General features: G+C 43.3%; 1 protein-coding gene and 1 pseudogene across 2 annotated transcripts; one reads left to right on the plus strand and one right to left on the minus strand.

The window, feature by feature from the left end:
- Positions 1 to 5,388: 5,388 nt before the first annotated feature.
- Positions 5,389 to 5,745, minus strand: LOC308696671 (cytochrome c oxidase subunit 5B, mitochondrial-like; annotated as a pseudogene). Its single transcript has one exon. The product of its transcript is annotated as a cytochrome c oxidase subunit 5B, mitochondrial-like (transcript).
- Positions 5,746 to 13,696: 7,951 nt separating this feature from the next.
- LOC308695328 (atypical chemokine receptor 2) lies at positions 13,697 to 14,841 on the plus strand. The gene has a single exon (XM_081373447.1). The coding sequence runs from the start codon at positions 13,738 to 13,740 to the stop codon at positions 14,827 to 14,829; it is 1,092 nt and encodes a 363-aa protein (XP_081229573.1). The 5' UTR covers positions 13,697 to 13,737; the 3' UTR covers positions 14,830 to 14,841.
- The last annotated feature ends 7,529 nt before the right edge of the window (positions 14,842 to 22,370 follow it).

Below are 22,370 nucleotides of genomic sequence, written 5' to 3' on the forward strand. Positions count from 1 at the left end.
TGCGCTCCATTTTTCTGGCTTCTCTCTTAAGGGCCTGAGTGTGCTCATTGTACCATGGTATTGGACTATTTTCTTTAATCTTCTTTAAGCGCAAAGGAGCAACTGTGTCTAAAGTGCTGGAAAAGAGAGAGTTAAGAGTTTCTGTCGCAATATCTAGTTCTTCTAAGCTATCTGGGATGCTGAGATGATGAAACTGATCAGGAAGATTATTGATAAAGCAATCTTTAGTGGCAGAAGTGATAGGTCTAACATATTTGTAGCACAGAGTCGACTTTGCAGCCTTGGCTAAATGAATGCATCTTTTTCGTTATCTACACGTATAGTAAAATCACCAACAATTAGTACTTTATCTGCAGCCAGTACTAACTCTGATAGAAAATCAGCAAATTCTTTGATAAAGTCTGTATGGTGCCCTGGTGGCCTGTATACAGTAGCCAGCACAAATGTTAAACGTGATTTATCATTTACACTAGATAGTGTTACATTTAGCAACAACACTTCAAAAGAATTATATTTAAAACAGGACTTCTCAGTAATTCTGAAGATATTACTATAAATTACAGCAACACCTCCCCCTTTGCCTTTCAGACAAGGTTCATGTTTATAACAGTAATCTTGCGGGTGGACTCATTTAAAGTAATATACGCATACGCATCTGGCGTGACAGTCACGCATTCAGCCTCAATCTCACGCTCTCACGCTTAACAAAGAAATCTCACGCTAAATTAGACATTCTTCTGTGCTGTATTTTTTTTTTCACTCATGTGCACTAAATTTCAGAATTACTATAAACAATTCAGGCTCTTAACTACTGGATGGACCACTATTTATGGCGCAAATTAGTTAAAATCTCCCGGAATCTAGAGCGAGCACGCATGCGAGACAGAGACTAAACCGTAGCGCACGCACGGCGTACGGCAGCGTTAAGCATTGTAGCCAATCACTGACATGTCTGTTGAACGCATTGGCCAATCAGAGGCGTTTAAATGAGTCGCTGTGCTGAAGATGTGTTTTGCGCGAGCTCACCGAGTTCTACACTTTCGCAAACCTGTCATTATTATTGCCTATAAACTTAAGATGCAAATAAAAGATTCAATGCAATGTATTTGATATTCTTGATGCTGTTCTGATGCGCTCCATTACGCACCGCTCTGTTTGGTGTCAGGATGACTAAAAGTTCAGCGGTCTAGCTCTTCAATGTCAGAATGATTAAAGAAGTGAACGAATGCCTGGCAAAATGTAAGTGGAAAACATTTAATATTTGACTGTTTTACAATAGAAATGTTCAACTACCGACAGTATCCGGTGACGCGAATTACTCAACTTTTTTTATTTATTTACTAAATTTAGTCTTTTTGAATTGAAAATATGCTATCATTTATTTGATTCATTTAGAGAGAATGCATGCATAATTAAAAATAAAATATTATTTGCAAATAGTTACAACTATTTCACTAATACAATAAGCTTTTTTTTCTTTATTCCCTTAAATCGCTTTTATAAGTAATTCCTTAAAATAAAAATACCCAAAAAAAATTTGGGTTGGAGACAGCTAGCAGATGGTCGGTTTAGTCAGTCTGTCTGCTTCCTGACCTGAGCCCCAGATTGTCATGTTTGAGCTCTAAGACTATGTGCCATATTACTAGAGAGAAGAGCAGCACCATCCCAGGAGGGATGAATACCATCTCTTTTCAACAGGTCAGGTCTGCCCCAAAAACTTTTCCAATTGTCTATGAATTCTATGTTATTACGCAGACACCAATTAGACAGCCAGCTATTAAGTGAATACAATCTACTAATTATCTCATCACTCCTGCGAACAGGAAGGGGGCCAGAGCAAATTACAGTGCCTGACATCGTACTTGCAAGTTCACACACCTCTTAAATGTAAATTTTTGTGATCTCCGACTGGCGGAGTCAGGGGCGGTTCTAGAGGCGGGGCCACAGGGGCCCTGGCCCCTGCTGAAGTCTGATTGGCCCCTGATTGGCCCCCGTTCCTAGGGGTGGGGGAAAAAATCGATTCTTAGATGCATCGCGATGCGGACGTGGACGATTCTGAATCGATTCACAAATGTCAAAAATCTATTTTCTAAAAAATATATATATATTTTTTCCTAATAACGTAATATTGACAGAACACAAAAGGCGGAACTCTAAAGCGGACGTGCACGTGCAGTGCGTGGACATTCTGTGGCGTGCACATAACAGACGCATGATGGCTGAGCGCCAAATTTGAACGGCACCCTCTTCGTTAAAAGCTAACGTATGGAAAATTGGCAATTTCATTGTTACCTATTTAGTATTTTTTGTATGAGAGCTGCTTTCTGTATTGTTTAGTTTTCACATCAATATGCTGTAAACCGATCTGTTATACGTAAGTTACATTATACTGCCCTGCAATATGTGCAATGCCAGTCACAAAAAGTTACATTTTGACTGCTCTCTGCAGATGTTCATTTACTTTTTTTGTATAAGCTGTTTTTGATTGTGGTATACAGCAAACATTTCAAGTCATAACTCTTATTTATTCTACACAACTATTATTTAGTTGTGAATAAGAGCGGCTTTGTATGTTACTAATTATTCAGAATATGCGTAAGTCCACAAGCATTATGTTTGTATGAGAGCTGCTGGTACATAATTCTATATTTTTGAACGAAAACTGTTTGTGAATTTGCTCCAGCAAAATGTTTTTTTTGTCTGAAGGATTATATTGCTCATTGGAAATAACAAGAGGATGTTGGTTAGAAGTCTGTTATTAAATGCTAGAGATTCAGAATATGCTGAAGTTTGTAGTAATTTACTACAAGTATGCTGCTAGTACAGGCACACATTTATTTTCCTGTTGGTTCTTTGCAATGTTGGGACAAACTGCTGGCAAATGTAACCTTACAGTTGACTTGCCAAATCACTTCCAATTGTTTTATTAATAAAATTAATATAGGAAGTATTGGAAGTAAGTTCGTTATGGGTCATCTTAAATACTTTTCTTTAAAAGTACCAAGTGGTAAAAAAAAAAAAAAATCGTTAATAATCGATAATCGGGACCCTCTAAATCGTAATCGAATCGAATCGTGAGGTGCCTAGAGATTCCCACCCATCCGATCCAGCAATCATCGACAAGAAGAGCAACCGGAGAATTCTTCACAACGATCACAGATGCAATTCCACCCCCAAACAATTAACAATAATTTACTGTTTATAAGCGATGACATGATTATGAAACTTAAAAGGTGGAATTCAGAAAGTGCATTGTGTCCTTTATGCACAGTATAAAATAAATGAAAAAAATCATTAAAGGAGAAGTTCACTTTTAAAATGAAAATTCTGTCATCATATACTCACCCTCATGTTGTTTCAAACCTGTACGAATTTCTTTCTTCTTCTGAACAGAAAGGAAGATATTTAGAAGAATGTCAGTAACCAGACAGTTTTTGGGTCCCATTGACTTCCATAGTATATTTTTTTCCTACTATGGAAGTCAATGGGACCCAAAAACTGGCTGGTTACTGATAATCTTCTAAATATCTTCTTTTCTGTTCAGCAGAAGAAAGAAATTCATACAGGTTTGAAACAACATGAGGGTGAGTATATGATGACAGAATTTTCATTTTAAAAGTGAACTTCTCCTTTAAGAACTTTACTGGCTCATAATTTTTTATAAGAGCGTTTGAAAAAGGAATGACTGCCGAAATGTATTTGCACCGTACTGAATAAATTATTTTGTGTGCTTGAATGTACCCTGTACTTGGCCCCTGAATGTAACATGTGGCCCCTTAATGGCCCGTTACAGAAAAATCCTAGAACCGCCACTGGGCGGAGTCTAACATCATTAGTGCCGACGTGAATAATAATCTTTACGATTAGTAAAGAGAATTTACGATTAGCATTAGCCAGCACTTTTAAATTTGCTTTGATGTTAGGCGCTCTGGCTCCCGGCAAACATGTGATTATGGTGGCTGGAGTCTCTATTTTCACGTTCTGTGTAATAGAATCGCCAATGACTAGGGCACAATCAACAGAATTCTCAGTGGGTGTTTCACTGAGTGGGGAGAATCTGTTTGATGTTGTAATCAGAACGGAAGAGCGGTGTTTTGTCCCGTGACTAGTGTCTCACCGTCACCCAATTGCCCTGCTGCATGGGCTCTATTTCAGCTGGAACCGAACAGTGTACAGAGTTCACTAAGCTAGTCGCATCCAAAGCAGTATCTAAAGCCCTTGCACTCTTACAATTAACCTCGATTAAAGTTTGTATGCGTGTCTCTAGTTCTGAAATCTTCCCTGTCAGATTTACTATCTCGCTGCATTTATCACATGTAAATCCTGTGCTGACAGAGAAGGCTATGCTATACATGTTACATGAGGTGCAGGTAACAATAAGAAGAGATGACATGACTCACCGTGCTTGTTGACTGATACCACAGTTTTTGATGAACTCGTAAAAGGCGCGCGAGAAAAAATAAATAAATAAATAAAGAGCGCACGGAAGGCGCGAGCGCGCTAAAGAATAAATAAATAAATAAAGAGCGCACGGATGGCACGCTAACAGGCTAGCGAATTACTAGCGTGTTGTGCTAGCAATAACGATTTAGATTGAAGCTAGCGATGTCAGGTTAATGTGTGATGTTGATTAAGTTATATTTAGCAGTATAAATAACAAGGAATGATAGTAAATAATGATTAAAACAGAAAGATACAAAGCTTACAGACGCAAACTAATGCAACGCAGAAGCAGCAGAGTCTTTAAACTCCTCAGATGTAAAGTTATTCGCTGTCAAAGTGACGCCAAAATGAATGGTAGTCAATGGATTGCTAACAGCAGGTGATGGTCTGCTAATCGGCGCCCGGGGAAGCTTCCATTTTTTCCGAATGATTTTTTTTTTTTTTTTTGAACACCACATTTATTTTATTTTAGATATATAAACACGGAGAAAATTCTGTAAAAGTAGATGGAATGTAGTTTTGAATCCCACACAGTAGGGAAAGTCATTTCTTTGTGTACACATTGAAAAGCAAAGACATTATCACCCTTGCAGAAATGTGCAAACTTGCGTTTTAGTTGCCGATTTTAAGTAACAGCTCATTCATGTAACAGAACAGGGAATGCATTGTATTTTTGAGGAAAATTTGGAAGTAGCTGAGCCACAGCGAACAATAGGGTACGTAAACTTTCTCATAATACAATGAAACATACATTCACAAATAGGAAAACAATGCAAAATTGTACTTTCAGATTTGCAGAAAGCCAGTTTTCTTGATGTTAAATGTTAAATCTGCAAAAGGTGAAGCAACCAATGAAAAAGAACTAGGTCCCTATAAAAAGTGCAATTCTATTCTTCAGAAGAGTGAAGGAGATTGTGCGCAAGTCACACATATAGAATGTTTGAGTCAGTATGGGAGTTTGTAGTGAGCGCCACAGGAGGGGCAGCGCTGGGCTTCACCCTCATGCAACTAAAACCAAACCACTGCAGTGCTGTCTTCTTCACAAACACAGCCGACAATCCTCTTGGTGGTTATGGAGGGGACGATATGAGGGTCTTGTTTGGAGCCTGCGTACTCCTTCGGTTTTAAAATGTTATATGGATCCATTCCTTCCTTGGAAGCTTTCAACACGATCTTCTCCAGACCGGTGGCCTGCTCATCATCTGTGGGAATGCCTCCAGAAGCCAGTCCCCTGATGACAGCTTGAGATGGGACAGGCCGACGGCTGTAAACAGCAGCACGGGTCGCTGATCTCGCCGCCATTCTCACAGAAACCATTTTTTCCAAATGATTGCCCCCCTGGGTGAGACTTGTGTCTTTAGCTGAGTTCCCTTTCAAACGGTCACTTCGTATTGCGTAGCTATACGCAGTGGGGAAACTCCTTTTCCTCGATTTACTGAAGCTTTTATTTAAAACGCATTTGCAGCTGCACAGCTAGCACATTGAGCGTGGCTCGCTCATAGGCTGTGCTGCAGCAACTGCTTAAACCACAGGTGTCAAACTCAGTTTCTGGAGGGCCACAGCCCTACAGAGTTTTGTTCCAACCCTGCTTCAACACACACTCACCTGCAGTTTTCAAATAAGCCTGAGGGACTTGATTAGCTGATCAGGTGTGTTCAATTAGGGTTGAAGCTAAACTCTGCAGGGCTGTGGCCCTCCAGGAACTGAGTTTGACACCCCTGGCTTAAACCAATGGCGCGGGCGCCTCTGACTGGCCACCAATGAACAACATTGCACGTCAGAGCTCCCAAAGGGGGTGTGGCCTTAGTCTATATCAGAGCCCCGCATTCGCCATTATAGCAGATTTCACTCCTTCAGCGACAACTGCATGTCTCTGATCGATACTGTAAGCTTCGCCGCAGAACAAGCCCTTCAGCCTGAGCGAGCATTCTCAGCGGACTACGCACTTCAAGCCGTTTTCCCCCTGACGCCGTCTCACCTGTGGCTATCCGGCGACGATGACGAGATATCCTTTTAAGCAATGTCTAGTTCATTCTGCACCACGTGCGGACTCAAGCTGCACGAGGCTGATGGACACGCGAGCTGCATTTCTTGCCTGGGAGCTGCCCACGCAGAAAATGCGCTCTCCGCCGGCGGATGTGAGGCCTGCGACAGCATGCCGATCACCGTGCTGCGCACCCAGCTAGCTCTCTTACGAGACGGCGATGCCGCGTCACCCGCCCTTCCCTTTCTCTCCAGTTTTCTTCGAGGGAGACCTGCGCCCCCCCCCCAGCCACGTGGCGGGCCTTGTCTCCTTCGGAGGATCGGGCGAACACGACGACAGCCTGTCGATTACTGCGTCTGAGGAGGAATGGCCGGGCTCTCTCGACCCCGCCAAAGCTTCCGAGGCATCAGGCAGCATTTCAGCAACCAGGACTAACTCCGACGCTGAAATGCTTCGGATCTTGACAAAGGCCGTCACGGACCTCGACCTCGAGTGGGCCTCGCCTGAGGAGCCGCCCCGCAGTCGGCTGGATGGCTGGTTTCTCTCAGGGCGCCAGCAGGCCCCACGTCACAAACCAGCGCCATTTTTCCCCGAAGTCCACGAGGAGCTGACCAAGGCGTGGCGAGCACCCTACTCAGCACGGGTGGGTTCATCTGTTTTTGCGACACTCTCATCAGTGGACGGTGCAGCGGAAAACGGCTACGAGTCTTTGCCGCCCCTCGAGGAGGCTGTGGCAGCTCATTTGTGCCCGAACACGGCGGCTAGCTGGCGAGCTAGAGCTACCCACCCCAACAAGCCGTGTAGAGCTACATCAGCCCTCGCCGGACGCGCGTATTCCGCCTCTGGCCAGGCTGCATCGGCTCTACACACCATGGCCGTGCTTCAGGTCTACCAGGCCAAGCTCCTCCAGTCCATGTACGAGACTGGCCCGGATCCGGAAGCCTTCAGCGATCTGAGGAGCGCTACGGACCTAGCCTTGCGTGCTACGAAGGCTACAGCACAGCCATAGGTAGGAGCATGGCAAGCTTGGTAGTATTAGAGCGCCACCTTTGGCTGAATCTAACGGAGATCAAGGAGACGGACAAGACACGTTTCCTCTTCGGCCCGGCGGTCAAGGGGTTTTCTGAAAGGTTCACCGAGGCACAGAAGGCGTCCCAGGCGTTATTTTCTAATTCCGAAAAAAGACGGCAGTCTCAGACCCATACTAGATTTGAGACATTTGAACAAAGCTCTCATGAGACGGCCGTTCAAAATGTTGACTATCAAACACATCCTCGCGCAAATTCGCCCGGGGGACTGGTTTGTAACAATGGATCTGAAAGACGCATACTTTCATATTCAGATAAACCCTCATCACAGGCCATTTTTGAGATTCGCCTTTGAGGGTCAAGCCTATCAGTACACTGTTCTACCCTTCGGCTTGTCCCTGGCACCCCGTACATTCACGAAGTGCATGGAGGCAGCGCTCTCTTCCCTGAGACATCAGGGAGTGCGCGTGCTGAATTATCTCGACGACTGGCTGGTGCTAGCACAATCGAGAGCAGAGCTAATAGCTCACAGAGATTTGATTCTCGGCCATTTGAAATGCCTGGGTCTCACAATCAATGTTGCCAAGAGCAAACTGACACCCAGCCAGACTGTAGTTTTTCTGGGCACAGTTTTAGACTCAGTGGAGATGACAGCGCGGCTCACATGAGAGCGCGCGCTCTCAGTGCAGACGCTAGCAGCCTCGTTCAGAGCGCGCGAGCACGCGCCCCTGAAAAAGTTTCAGAAACTTCTCGGCCTCATGGCAGCAGCATCGCCCGTACTCTGCATAGGATTACTGCGCATGCGCCCACTGCAGCACTGGCTGAAATGCCGTGTGCCAACCCATGCATGGTAGTCCGGCAGTCTGCGCATCATGGTGAATCACGGTTGTTTAAGAGCCCTGATTCCCTGGCGAGCTCAGGACTGGTACCTCAAGGGTGTGACCATGGGAGTAGTTTCCAGAAAGAAAGTAGTGTTTACAGATACATCCAGCCTAGGTTGGGGTGCTCTGCACGAGGGCAAGCCTGTCTCCGGCCTCTGGTCGAGCACGGAGCAGAGCTTACACATCAACTGTCTGGAAATGAAAGCGGTTGGTTTGGCCCTGAAAGCATTACTAACAAACCTAAAAGGCCACCATGTCCTGGTCCGCACGGACAACATGTCAGTGGTGGCCTATATAGATCGCCAAGGCGGCATCAGGTCAGGCAGCCTGCATGCCCTAGCTAAAGAACTCCTTATATGGGCACAGAGCAATCTGCGCTCTTTGAGAGCAATGCATATCCCGGGCGTTCAGAATCTGGGCGCGGATATGCTCTCACGGGGCAACACTCCCCCAGGCGAGTGGTCCCTGAACTCTCAGACGGTTTGTCTGATATGGAGTGTGTTTGGAGAGGCCGAAATAGACCTTTTTGCCTCGAGATCCAACACTCATTGCAAAATGTTCTTCTCGAAGAGCAGGGATGCGTTGACCCATCATTGGCCCAATCGCCCCCTCTATGCTTTTCCCCCTGTCTCGATGATTCCACAAGTCATAAAAAGGGTCAGGGAGAGCGGGTGCCCAGTCCTGCTGGTGGCCCCTCTCCGGAGATCCAGACCGTGGTTTCCGGAGCTGATTCAGCTATCAGACACAGTCCCTTGGCCTGTTCCAATGAGGAAAGACCTCCTGTCCCAGGCGAAAGGAACGATATGGCATCCGCGACCCGATTTATGGGCCCTCCATGTGTGGCCCCTAAACGGGTACCCGGGGACCTTCCAAGGAAAGTCCTAAACACTATCTCCGAAGCTAGGGCCCCGTCTACAAGGCGCCTATATGCTTTGAAATGATCAGTGTTTTCCAGCTGGTGCTCGAAAAACTGTTTGGACCCAGAGTCATGTGAGGTAGATGTGATATTATCCTTCCTGCAGGAGCTGTTGGATGCGGGCCGCTCCCCGTCCACGCTCAAAGTGTATGTGGCAGCTATTGCAGCGCATCATGCCCTGATAGCGGGCCAGTCGATAGGAAGGGATGATTTGGCGGTGCAGTTTTTGAAGGGTGCTAGGAGGATTAACCCCTCCAGACCCCCTTCTGTGCCCCTCTGGGACCTCTCCAGGGTCCTGGGGGCCTTAAAGGGCCCACCATTTGAACCTCTACAGTCAGTTGATTTGAAACCTCTCTCGCTAAAGACTGCTCTCCTGCTGGCACTGGCATCTATCAAGCGAGTAGGGGATCTGCAGGCGCTCTCAGTGAGCCCTTCATGTTTGGAGTTTGGCCCAGGTGACACTAAGGTCGTCCTCAAACCCAGGCATGGTTATGTGCCTAAAGTGCTTTTAAGCACTCCGTTTAAAGCACAGGTCATTACGTTATTAGCCCTTCCCCCCTCTGCCGAGGATGGGGAGGTTAATCTTCTATGTCCTGTCAGAGCACTGAGAATTTATCTGGAGCGTTCTGCGTCTTTCAGGCAGTCAGAACAGCTATTTGTCTGCTTTGGTGGCCGATCCAAAGGCGATCCAGTCACCAAGCAAAGGCTGTCTAGATGGATTGTGGATGCTATATCTATGGCTTATACCTCGATGGGTCAGGTTTGCCCCATAGGTATTAAAGCCCATTCGACTAGAGGCATGGCTTCGTCGTGGGCTTGGTCATCTGGTTTTCCTATTCAGGATATTTGTGATGCGGCCGGCTGGTCCTCGCCTTCCACATTTATGAAATTTTATAATATGGAAGTTCCTTCTCTGCATGCGAAGGTGCTTTCAGTATGATGAAGACCCGGCAGTGAAATATATTTTAAGCAACTGTAAAATAAGTATGTTTATGTTGCGTTTTCAAAAAGATTGTGGGGTAGACTTGAAATTTAATCTGTGTACCCATCTGTAATTAGAAATATATATTAGAAAATAAACAAAAAGACAATAAGGTTGTCAAGCTTGAACAAATATAAATAGGCTACCAATCTATGAACGCTACCCTAGTTGGCTGGTCAGCTCAAGACAAAGTAATTGTATGGTCATACTCATACCATGGAGTTTTTCAAACTTTTCAAAGATCATTTACTTCATTACAATGAAGCCAAATTGTTGAGGAAATAAGGGGGAAATCATGACTTCATACTATTGTAAATAAAAAGAATGTGAATGTAATGTTGTACATTTTATGACAAATAATTTTTTTCTGCCAGTAGTCAATTTCATAGTTGTTATACGACAAATAAGACAAATGTCACTACAAAAAAGACAAAAAATAATGAGGTTCCAAAAGACACACGCTCTTGAAGAAGCTGGGTAAAAATACAGATATAACACTGAATTTTCTATTTAATGTAATAGTTCATCAAAAATAAAAATTCTAAATTCTGTCATCACTCACCCTAAAGTTGTTCCAAACCATTTAAGACTTTCCTTCATTTTCAAAACAAACACTGAGATTTGCAGTGAAAAATGTAGTCACTTTACTCAACTAACTACTTACATCAGTTGAATATGTAAACACAACAGTGCCATCTAGTGGAAATGAATAGTATAGCAATACAATGGAAAGAAAGCACAACATCTTCCCATTTTCGGAAAGAATACAGCTGTTTCTATATCACAACAGAAATAAACAAGTCAAGAATAAACAAGTATTATGAAACAATGAAATACATTTTTTTTTTTTTTACTTTTCGTGTCTTATTCATTCATTCAATTATTAACACAGCTATCTCAAGTTCTTCATATTCCTTACAATATCTAAAACATAGTCCTTAGTCCAGACAGGTTTTTGTCTAACTCTAGCAGACCTATTCAACGGACTTAGTGTTGTTCCATTTTGTACCTGAGTAGGAGTAATGCTGCCTTCATGTGCTCTGGAAAAGATGATATTTTCCACTTGTGAACTGGTATTTACCAGTGTGTTGTGTTCAAGTACTTTTCTTGTCGTAATGTAGTACCCGCAAGGTCTGTGTCAGTAGAGTATCTTTTTTATCTTTACAAAAAAAACAAAACAAAACAAAACAAAAAACGTAAATGTGGTGCTTTCTGATGATTAAAACATAATTAATAAAAAAAAAATAAAACGACATAAAATGATTAAATAAAGGAAATTGCAGCGAAGTTGAAATTTGAGTGTTAACGCATTATATTACAATTGTTAATGACACAACATTGTATAGGCTACAAAAACGATCTGCTAACCATAGCTGCTAACAGTATTCACGACTCTTGCGTTGCTCTTCGCCCTTTTGAAAAGGGCAAAGGCTATCTCATCTCGGCAACTCATGCATCAAAATATTCTACGAGTTGCCCAGTGGAAAATACCACATGAGGGTGTGTTCATGTGCATTTTCCACGTCGGCTTTTGGTATTTAGCATAATTACCATAGCACGTGAAGGCACCATAACACTTGCACTAGATTTCGACATTTCAGCAAGACGTGAGGCATTCCACACCTACCATCATCAGGAATCTTCACCTTTCTTCTGAACAGCTTGGTTGTGTGAACTTCTGATCACCCTTCTTTATCATCCAAGGTTTCTTAACTTGAACTAGATCACCAATTTGGAATCTTGAAGGTTTTGCATTTCTGCATCCGTGTACTGTTTAACTTTGTCTTGTTTTCTTTTCACACGTTATTGTATCATGTTTCATTGCTGTCCTGTAGCTCAAACAGTAGAGCATTGGCGCTCGCAATGTCAATGTCATGGGTTTGATTCCCAGGGAAAGCAAGAAGTGATGTGAATGTAAAAAAAAATGTGTACCTTGAAATGCAATGTAAGTCGCTTTAGATAAAAGCGTCTGCCAAATGTAAATGTTTCTTTTACAGAAAAGTACATGATTTGTAACTTGGTTCTCATACGTTGACCATTATGGCGGTTAATGCAGTTGCTTCCTGCAACTTTAATGAAAGATGCCAGGTAAAATGAAGCAAAACATTCTGCTGATGATATTTAATGTTGTGTCTGCTGGCTTTATTTCTTCTGCAGCTTTAAATTTAATGCGCTTTCTTGTTCTATACAGTTTCGTGTCTATTTTCATGCACCACTTATTGCGCCTCTATTGAGATTTTTCTCGGCGATTTGCAGTCTTTAAATCCATATAATTTGTGCTGTCATTAATAGAAAAATCTGTTTGCTTATATTAATACTTGTAACAGTATGGAAAGAACACAAAGTAACTCCAGTTTTGTGTAATGCATATCTCCGTTGTGGTGCAACTGTCAAAACGAGTGCGTTTGTTTGGCAGCGACCCGTGTTCGATTCTAGTACGTGGTGGTTCCTACATTCAATATGTTCTCATTGTTTCTGTAGTATCCTGAAGTAACCACTAGGTGTCATTTGTGTATCAAAATTGTTGTGTTCTATCTTGGAAAAGTTAGTTGAAGAAGATGTGCCATGAAGGAGGTATGGAGTGTTATGTCTGTTACTGTAACTGTTGCAAACAGAAAGTGTTAACTTCAACTCAATTCATGTAGTAGTATGATTTATATGTAAGATATTACAGTTTCATCTGATGTTCTCTGGATATGCGAGTTACTGGTATACTGGGTGTGCCTGTAGAAGGCAAATTCTTAAGCTGTTCCATTAGATTATTGTATTTGAAGCACAAAATAATGATGCCATTATCAAACTTCAAATTTACTTGGAATGCAATGTGTTTTAAAAGCACTAAAAGATTGTTTTCAGTATAATATTAATGTTCAACACTCATGCAGTGTAACTGAAAAGTATATTAAATACAACTTTAGTTGAATAAATGCATTTGTACAAATACAAATGTAATGCAAATGTAAATGTAAAATGCATTTAGCACAAAATTAGTTGTTCTAGTTTAACAGACGTTAAGTATACCAATATATAGTGGGCCACAAATACATTTAGTTATACTAAAGGACAAATTGTGCTTAAGAATATATATTTTTTTTTCATTAGGGTAAGACAAACCAGAAAAACAAAATTACTATTGCATTTTATGTGTGTTTGTCAGTGATATGCCCATTTCCTGCTCCTCCCAATGCTCAGCGAAGCAAGTTTCCTCTCTTATTGTTGATATAGACTGCTCTAAAAAAGTGCTTTAGAACTGCAAACTACTTCTCAGATCCATTGTGTTAGTATTAGCATTCCAGGATGTGCACTCAATGCTAATATTTTCCATGCTTACGGCTGTTTGTTCTGTATTTCCAACAGACAGGGATTTTCCTGAAGAATGAAATGGAAAACGTTTATGGGCAAGTATCCTGAGTGCCATACTTATGTGAAAGTACTCTTAAGTTAAAGGGATTTTCTATCAATAACAAAAATTTGCAACAAAGACTTACAGCTGATTTCAAACCATGGATGTTTTAAACTCAGAGGACTACAGCAATTATGAGGACTATCATAATGCAGAAGGACTTGAAGAATATGGACTCTGCAAGAAGACACATCTGAAGGAATTCAGCAGTGTGTTTCTACCTATATTTTACTCCATTACCTGTGCGCTGAGCATTATTGCTAATTTAACCCTCCTAATATTGTTCATCAAATACAAAACTCTGAGGAAGGTGTTGCCTCTGCACATGGTCATATCGGATTTTACTTTTACACTGAGCCTTCCATTCTGGGCTGTGTATGCCAGCAGTGAATGGATCTTTGGTGATCAAAGCTGTAAGGCAATCACATTGGTTTACATGGTCAGTTTGTATAGCAGCAATCTCTTTGTTGCTAGTCAGAGCTTGCAAAGATTTATGGACATTGTATGTGTTGTTTCTAACATCAGGATCTTCAACAGTCCAAAGAGGAATACTATTATGTGCATTTTGGTGTGGCTTTTATCAGTTTTGGCTGCTGCTGTCCATGTCAGCTTTGTTGAGACTCAAAAGGTCCATGAACTGAACATTTGCACTTTCAACTTCCACAATAATGTTGGCTGGAAAATCTATGTAAGATTTCAGATGAACATACTTGGCTTTGTCATACCATTTTTAGTGCTCCTATTTTGTTCCATCAGACTACCGTGTGTTTCTGTGGTAAGGAACACATTCCAGATGTTTAAATATGAAATTGGATTCACTGTCATGTTTTTTCTCCTCTGGTTCCCCTACAGTGTTGTAATTTTCTTGCATGCTTTGCAAGACCTTCACATTTTTTATACATGTTCCACTAACATACACTTGGACTTTGCTATTCAGGTTACAGAATGTATTGCTTTCATGCATGTTTTCATAAATCCTCTTTTGTATATATTTTTAAACAAAAAAGTCTGGAAACGATTGAGAAATGCTTCCAAAAGTCCAAGGGAGTATCTGCTTGAAGAAAGCAACAGTTCATCAAACATTTCCTGTCAGGATGGTGCTATAGAGCTACGGGCAGTTCAGCAATATCAGGCCCATGACCTGAGCTTTTGTGCTGAACGACCTAATAACTTACTACCAGAGCCAATGTAAAAGCTTGTGAAAAAAAAAAAAAAAAAAATTATGATTACTGTGTGCATCTCAGTTTAATAATTATACCAACACAGATTCCACTCCACTACTCACTATGGTTTATTTGTGTATATAATTATATATAAACATCTTTTTAGCAGTTTATATGTTTATATTAGCTTGGTTTTATAAAAAAAAAATTAATGACAACATTTGTTGTTCAAGTTAGTTGAATTTCTTTCCACAGCAATGGCTGATTCAGCAAAAATAAAACCAAAGTCAAAATAATGTGTGTGTGTGTGTGTGTGTGTGTGTCTTAAAGATTAAACCCTGTGAGGTGAGGTGGGGGGGGGGGGGGGGGGCACTATCAGCATTTTGTTGTCAAGCTAAAATGCTTATGTAATCAAGTTTTTTTCTGCAAAACATTAATACTGACAATGTAAAATACAATGTTTTCAACAGATTTTGAGATATGCTGAATCAATTCAACAAGTGGCCTTTCCCCAACATTCTTATCATAAAGATAACGGTAGCCTTGACCTTTCACGGTTTGGATTAAAAATTACTCTGCTAGAAGCATAATTAAACAAAGCTCAATTATTCTTTTGTTTTCTTTTGTCTTCAAGAACATCAGTTTAAGTTTGGATTGTTGGATAGTTATATAATGCAACACACTGGTATTTTGTTATATATTTTACAGATTTGTACAGTCTTTACCAGGATTTTTTTATATATAAAAACAAATGTGACTTACAAATAAAACACAATTTTATATTCCATCTTTTTTTTTCTCTTTCTCCAGAAAATACAATGGAAGGGCAAATTCATTACTTGTTTGCTGTTTAAAAGTCATGTCTCTCATGGCAAAAAAACCCATATCTATAATGCAAAGTTCAAGGCCTACAGGTATTTAAATTGTTGCTCTCAAACTTATGGAGGCAATCACTAGGGCCTTTATCAAGCTGAATGTCTAAGTCAGAAAGAGTATTTCTAGCCTAGATGTACAGTATCCGAATAGTGTATTTTTGAGGAGGTCAAATTTTTATAATTGTAAAATCCTTTTAGCAAATGCTTAGCTTTAAAAAAATTACTCACAACACACTCGTCACACAAACCTTTGTCCATATTGCGGTTTTAGGGGAGTGAGCATATGGCCCCCTAAAGGGCTAAAATGCAATGTTGTCAAATTGGACAGATGGTGAATGATGAAAACGGTGCTTATAGATGTTTATAGATCATTTCAGATGATTGACACCCTAGAGTGTACCGGAATTTTGGTACTGATGTGTGAATAGCATCTTACCAAAAGACAGAATACCATTGCTTGTGTGAACAGCACACTTATGTATTTACTGGAAAAGTCAAAATCTGGTAATTTTACAGTAATTTAACGGATTTAATGTGTAAAAGCCAAAGGGGCTAATGATTTCCACTGAGGGGGACCACCACCCATTTGCTCTGTTCATCTGGGTGCTCCGGTCTGGGTGTTTCCCTGACTTCAGTCTGAGATGCAGGGATAAGCTCCACCATCCCTATAATCCTACAAAGACAAGTGGTCTGGAAAATATATGGATTTAGAATTCAAGATTAAATCATTTATTTTCATAACAATTTTGTATTTTACATTATGGTCACTGGCCATCAAACGTCTTAGGGTTACATATGTAACCTGGTTACCTGAGAATGCTTCCAGTGTGTGCCGGTGTCTTAAGGCAAGTGAGAAATCAGGCCAGTGCTTTTGACCACGGCAGTCATATGGCGTCACTGGCATGACTATAAAAGGGTGCTGGCAATAAACGCCATCAACTTCGATTTAAGGAAGACGAGCAGGCCTGCCTGAAGAATGGCAATGTGATGCAGCCTGTCATTCCCTTCTCAGGGAACCGGGTTATATACATAACCCTAAAATGTTCCCTTGTGAGGGAACTTGATGCTGTGTCATGGTGTTGACACTATGGGAACATTAAGCGGACCTGCAGGTATTTTCGGTCAACGAAATGTGCCTAGAATTTGGGTCAACCCACTCTTGCGTGATCCTGAGACCCCGGCCCAGATACGTTCCCAAAGTTCCCACCACTCCCTTCTGTACCTTTCGTGCCTTACGCATTACGTGGAGCTTCAGAAGCTCTGAGCAGCTCTTTGTCTGCTTTGGAAGTCAGCAGAAGGGAAAGGCTGTCTCCAAGCAGAGGTTGGTCCACTGGATAACGGATGCCATCGCATTGGCGCACCGATCCAAAGGCGTGCCGTGCCCCTGTGGAGTAAGGGCTCACTCCACCAGGGATTTCCTCCAGGTATTCTTTGGAAGTCTGAACTGCAAAAGGGGTCTGAAGCCTGGCCCAGTACTTGAGATGCATGCCTGGCTGGTCAGCCCCTGTACTGGGCTAGATGCCCCATAGTACCCTCCAGTAATCCCATTTGTGTATTCTCTAATAGTGTGGTTTCTCTGTCAGTAAACCTGTGTCTTTCCCTTGGCAGATTTTGCTCTGCCCCCTCTCTGCGTCTGTAGTAGTCCCTTTCCTTTTCAGGAAGCACCTACCACAAAGATTCTTCCATACTGTATGTATCACTTCCCCACAGGTCAGTCCATATGTGTATTTCCACACGTCCATCTCCACCTAGACTAGGTACGCTTCCCCAGCATTAACTATCGGTTATGGCTGAAAGAAAATAGCACTCTTTCCCTAATGAACATACAGGAACAACAGCAAATGACATCTGCATGGTAAGCCCTGTCCATTCCACACCGTTGATTTTTGGACTTGCATGTCAAGTCAAGTCAAGTCAAGTCAAATCATCCTCATTTATATAGCGCTTTTAACAATGTAGATTGTTTCAAAGCAGCTTTACAGAGACAAACGTATCATTTAGGGTAACAGAGATTGTTTTGGCTTTATAGCGATTCTTTAATAAAGTAATTTTCCAGCTAAAGTTAGTTTTGATTGATTCGCTTCCATCGCAACGAACATTTGTTATTAAATTAGGGGCCGCTAAGATGACACCATTCTCTCTACACAGACTTTAAACGCGAACCTGTGATAAACGCTGATGGCGTTCACATGCGCATTAAGAATTGGTTCTATAGTTATGTGCGTTTGAATATATGTGCGCAGGTTTGGAATTCCCTACAAACCAAGCCTAAACAAAGTACTGGTCTTTACAAAGTACAGACTTTTATTTTATTTTGTCACTTCGGGGTAGGTACACGAAATTTTCCGGCAACGCCTTATCTGTAGAGTGGTAAAGGGATCCTCCATAGGTAGAGACTAGTTGGCACTTCAGCACTGCGTTGTCATCGGGTCCAAGCGAAGGTCCTTCGTCAGATCTGGATCCGGCCTGGATCCGGCAGGCTGCGGGAAAACCTCGGGATAAACAAAGACACTAAAATTAGCGTAGATGCCATTCTTCTTATGATGTAACGAGTACATCAAGATTTATGGGAAGTGTTCCCGGTTCAAGCTGACCTAATCTATGCAGCCTAACATTGAATTATAGAAGTATATAATGTATTATGTGAATGCTAGGTCAAAGAGATGTGTCTTTAATCTGGCTGTGAACTGACAGAGTGTGTCTGCTTCCCGGACAATGTTAGGAAGACTGTTCCAAAGTTTTGGTGCTAAATAGGAAAAGGATCTACCGCCAGCAGTCGATTTTGATATTCTAGGTATTATTAACTGGCCGGAATTTTGAGATCGCAATAGACGTGAAGGACTATAATGCGTTAAGAGCTCGCTCAAGTACTGCAGAGCTAAACCATTTAGTGCTTTGTAAGTAATCAGCAATATTTAAAAATTCATGCGATGTTTAATAGGGAGCCAATGCAGTGTAAATGTGGTGTGGGTAGGTTACAACTTAGCAAGGGCAGTTGCCAACAGGCACGCTACAGCTTGCCAGCAGCTGCATCGCCAACACTCATAATATAGTTCAGTGGTTGTGGCGCTTTCCATAGGGGCCCCATTTGTCAGTTGACATAACATTGAACATGACTTACAGAAAGGGAACGTCTCAGTTACTGTTGTAAACCTTGTTCCCTAATGGAGAGAACAGATGTCCCTCCTGCCACAACCTTGAACTACCGCACTGAATGGCCGAAATCTCGGCTCCTCAGCACAAGCTAAATGAATGTATGCATGCTGCCATCTAATATACCCGTTTGTACGGGGAAGTGGCTAGACATGCAAATTCCACTAGCCAATTTCATTGGCTGTTCCCTTTCGAAAGCTACAATCGATGCTGCGCTGCTCAGTGCATTGGGAACGTCTTTAGTCGTGACCAGCTGTGAATATTGTGTGTAACACGTCGATAGAATTGACCCAGAGGTAATATAGCCTCGGTCGATGACGTCATCGGCGCGCACCCGCAACACGAGGCTATAAATAGATGAGCCACAGGTGCATCGTCAGGTCTTTTGTCTTCAGACCATTCTGTATATGTGTGTTGAAAACACTCTCTCTACTCTCATCTGTTCTCAGATCTTTGTTAGGAGTTAGTTTTTGTCAGGCAGTGTGCAGAAATTTCTCATTCTCAAATCTTTTTCTCTCACGTTACAACAAAGAGTTTAAAAAGTAAAAAAAGAAAGAGAAATGAGCCAACAAATCAATAAGCGTTGTGTTCCTCCATGCTCCCGTCCCATGTCTGAGCTGGATACACACGATTACTGTTTTGTTTGTTTGGGGGAAGAGCACGCGGTTCTGGCTATAGAGAAAGGCGGGTGCGAGCATTGTGACCAGCTCACAGTTAAGATGCTTCGCTCCCGTCTGAACTATTTCCAGTCCGCACCCGCATTACCATCGTGGGGCTCTCGTATGGATCTGCATGACGAGCAAGAGACGGGTCCGTCCCTTTCGCTTGCTGCGTCACCAGATCCTAACATCCCTTCTCGTGATCTCGAAGCGCGCTCCGGTGCTTCTTCGGTTCACGAGGGGGATGAGATATCTCTTGGTTCTTCAGATCGCGAGCAGCCAGCCTCTGAGCATTCCTCGCGCGAAAAGAAATCTGTCGAGGAATTGCTAGAGGTGGTTACTCGCGCGGTGGCCAGGTTACAGCTTGACTGGCCACGCGAACAAGAGACCCCCAAACGTAGTAAGCTAGAGGATAGGTTTCTGTCCGGTGGCAGGGGGGAGAGACCACAACATCAGTCTCTTCCCTTTTTCGAGGACCTCCATGATGAGCTGTCTAAGTCATGGAGTAAACCGTATACTTCTCGTGTCTTTGTGCCTTCGACGTCGACTTTTTCGACTATCGTGGGTGCGAAGTCGCGGGGGTATACGGAGATGCCTCGGGTTGAAGAGACGCTCGCGAGCTATCTCTCGCCCGAAGCCGCATCTTCCATAAAGAAACCTAACCTCCCCAATAAACCGTGTCGCATAACTTCTTCACTTGTGGGTAAAGCTTACCAAGCTGCAGGTCAGGCTGGTGCTGCGCTGCACACTATGGCAGTGTTACAGGCGTACCAGGCTGACCTATTGAAGGATTTGAGTGTGGGCAGTACCATCGACGAGGAAGCGTTCTCTGAGCTTCGTCGAGCCACAGACCTGTCTCTCCGTGCGACCAAGCAAACGGCCCGTGCCATCGGCCGTTCAATGAGTGCTTTAATCAGCACGGAGAGGCACCTGTGGCTGAATCTGACAGGTATTAAAGAGAAAGATCGTTTGTTTCTGTTAGACTCACCTGTTTCTCCCTCTGGTTTGTTTGGCGACTCTGTTAACACCGTAGTGACCAGATTTAAAGAGGTGAAGAAACACAAAGAAGCATTCGTTCAGTTCCTTCCTCGCCGCACTCAAGGGGAGGGGCCGTCTACCACCCAGCCCCGCCCCGGTCCTTCAAAAGCCAGGGAGGTAAAAAAGCAGAGTGTGGCGAGTCGTGCTCCCCCTCAGAGAGACTAGAGACAGACTCGCCAGACTCAGCAGCCTCCCAAGCCAGACCTCAGGACTATTATTAACAAGAAGCGGAAGTCCTGATGTTCTGGCGCCCAATCTAGTGGGGGTAGTCCCCCGCGGGATGGGGCGCGTTCAAGACCTATTCGTCCCTTCCCGCTACCCTCACAAAACCACTCCATCCCCGCCACCTCTCGTGCCTCGGGGGGCAGCGGTTTCCAGCGAAATATTAGATGTTCCGTCGTTTCCGACCGTCATTCTGGACACGGAACATCTAATATCCCCTCAAAAGGAAGTATTAAAATTAATACCACTCTCGGAAAGTCTGGCAGCGTGGAAACTTCTGCCGGGCGTTTCTGCGTGGGTATTAAGCACAGTACAGTTAGGATACAGAATCCAATTTATTCGTCGTCCTCCGCGTTTCAACGGCGTGATTTTCACTACCGTGAAACCGGAGCAGATGCATGTACTGTCGCAAGAGCTGCAAACTCTTCTGAGCAAAGAGGCCATAGAACGTGTTCCTCTTCCAGAGAGGGAGTCAGGTTATTACAGCAGATACTTCCTAGTACCCAAAAAGGATGGGGGGTTGCGTCCAATCTTAGATCTTCGAGGCTTAAACCGCACAGTCAAAGCACTCAAGTTCAAGATGTTAACCGTCAAGACGGTCGTGTCGCAAATACAACATCACGATTGGTTCGTCACGATCGATCTGAAGGACGCATATTTTCACATAGAAATATTGCCACAACACAGGAAATTCCTGAGGTTCGCTTTCGGGGGCGAAGCGTACCAATTTCGGGTTCTTCCGTTCGGTCTAGCACTGTCACCCCGCACATACACAAAATGCATGGATGCAGCACTGGCTCCATTACGACTCCAGGGCATTCGCATTTTGAATTACATAGACGATTGGTTAATACTAGCACAATCACGAGAGATGGCGCTCCAACACAGAGACATCGTGTTAGCTCATCTGGTTTCTCTAGGGCTCGGGATCGTTTGGGATTCGATTACGATGCGGGCACAAATGTCTCCCGCTCGAATCGAGACCATTCGGCAGACCATGACCAAAGTCAAGCTAGGCCAAGTGCATACTGTTCGTCAGTATCAAAGAATGTTAGGTCTCATGGCATCAGCCTCCACGGTGATTCCTCTGGGGCTGTTGCACATGAGACCGTTTCAGTTGTGGCTAAAAGCCAGAGGATTTCATCCAAGAGCCAATCCTCTAAGGCAAATAAAAGTGACGCGCCGCGGGCTTCGTACACTATCTCTGTGGCTCAGACCCCGGTTCCTCGCCTTGGGTCCCACTCTAGGGGCGCCGTGTCGTCGCAAACTGCTAACGACGGACGCCTCCCTGATAGGCTGGGGAGCGGTCTTGGATGGCCGTCCAGCTCAAGGGGAATGGGAGGGTCATCAGCTCGATTGGCACATCAATTGCCTCGAGCTGATGGCTATATTTCTGGCTCTGAAATATTTTCTCCATCATTTGAGGGGCTGTCATGTCCTAGTGCGGGTGGACAACACAGCAGCAGTCTCGTATATAAATCCCCAGGGAGGTCTGCGCTCACGCAATCTGAACAGAATAGCGAGGCAGATTTTTCTCTGGGCCCAGGGCAAGTTCCTGTCACTCAGGGCAGTATACATCCCAGGGCATTTGAATGTGGGAGCAGATCTATTGTCCAGACAGAC

The sequence above is a fragment of the Scardinius erythrophthalmus genome (assembly GCF_964197995.2).
Source record: "Scardinius erythrophthalmus genome assembly, chromosome: 9".
NCBI classification, from domain to species: domain Eukaryota; kingdom Metazoa; phylum Chordata; class Actinopteri; order Cypriniformes; family Leuciscidae; genus Scardinius; species Scardinius erythrophthalmus.

Excerpts from the sequence above, each read along its gene's own strand:
- LOC308695328 (XM_081373447.1), top strand. The coding sequence starts at position 13,738 with ATGGATGTTTTAAACTCAGAGGACTACAGCAATTATGAGGACTATCAT.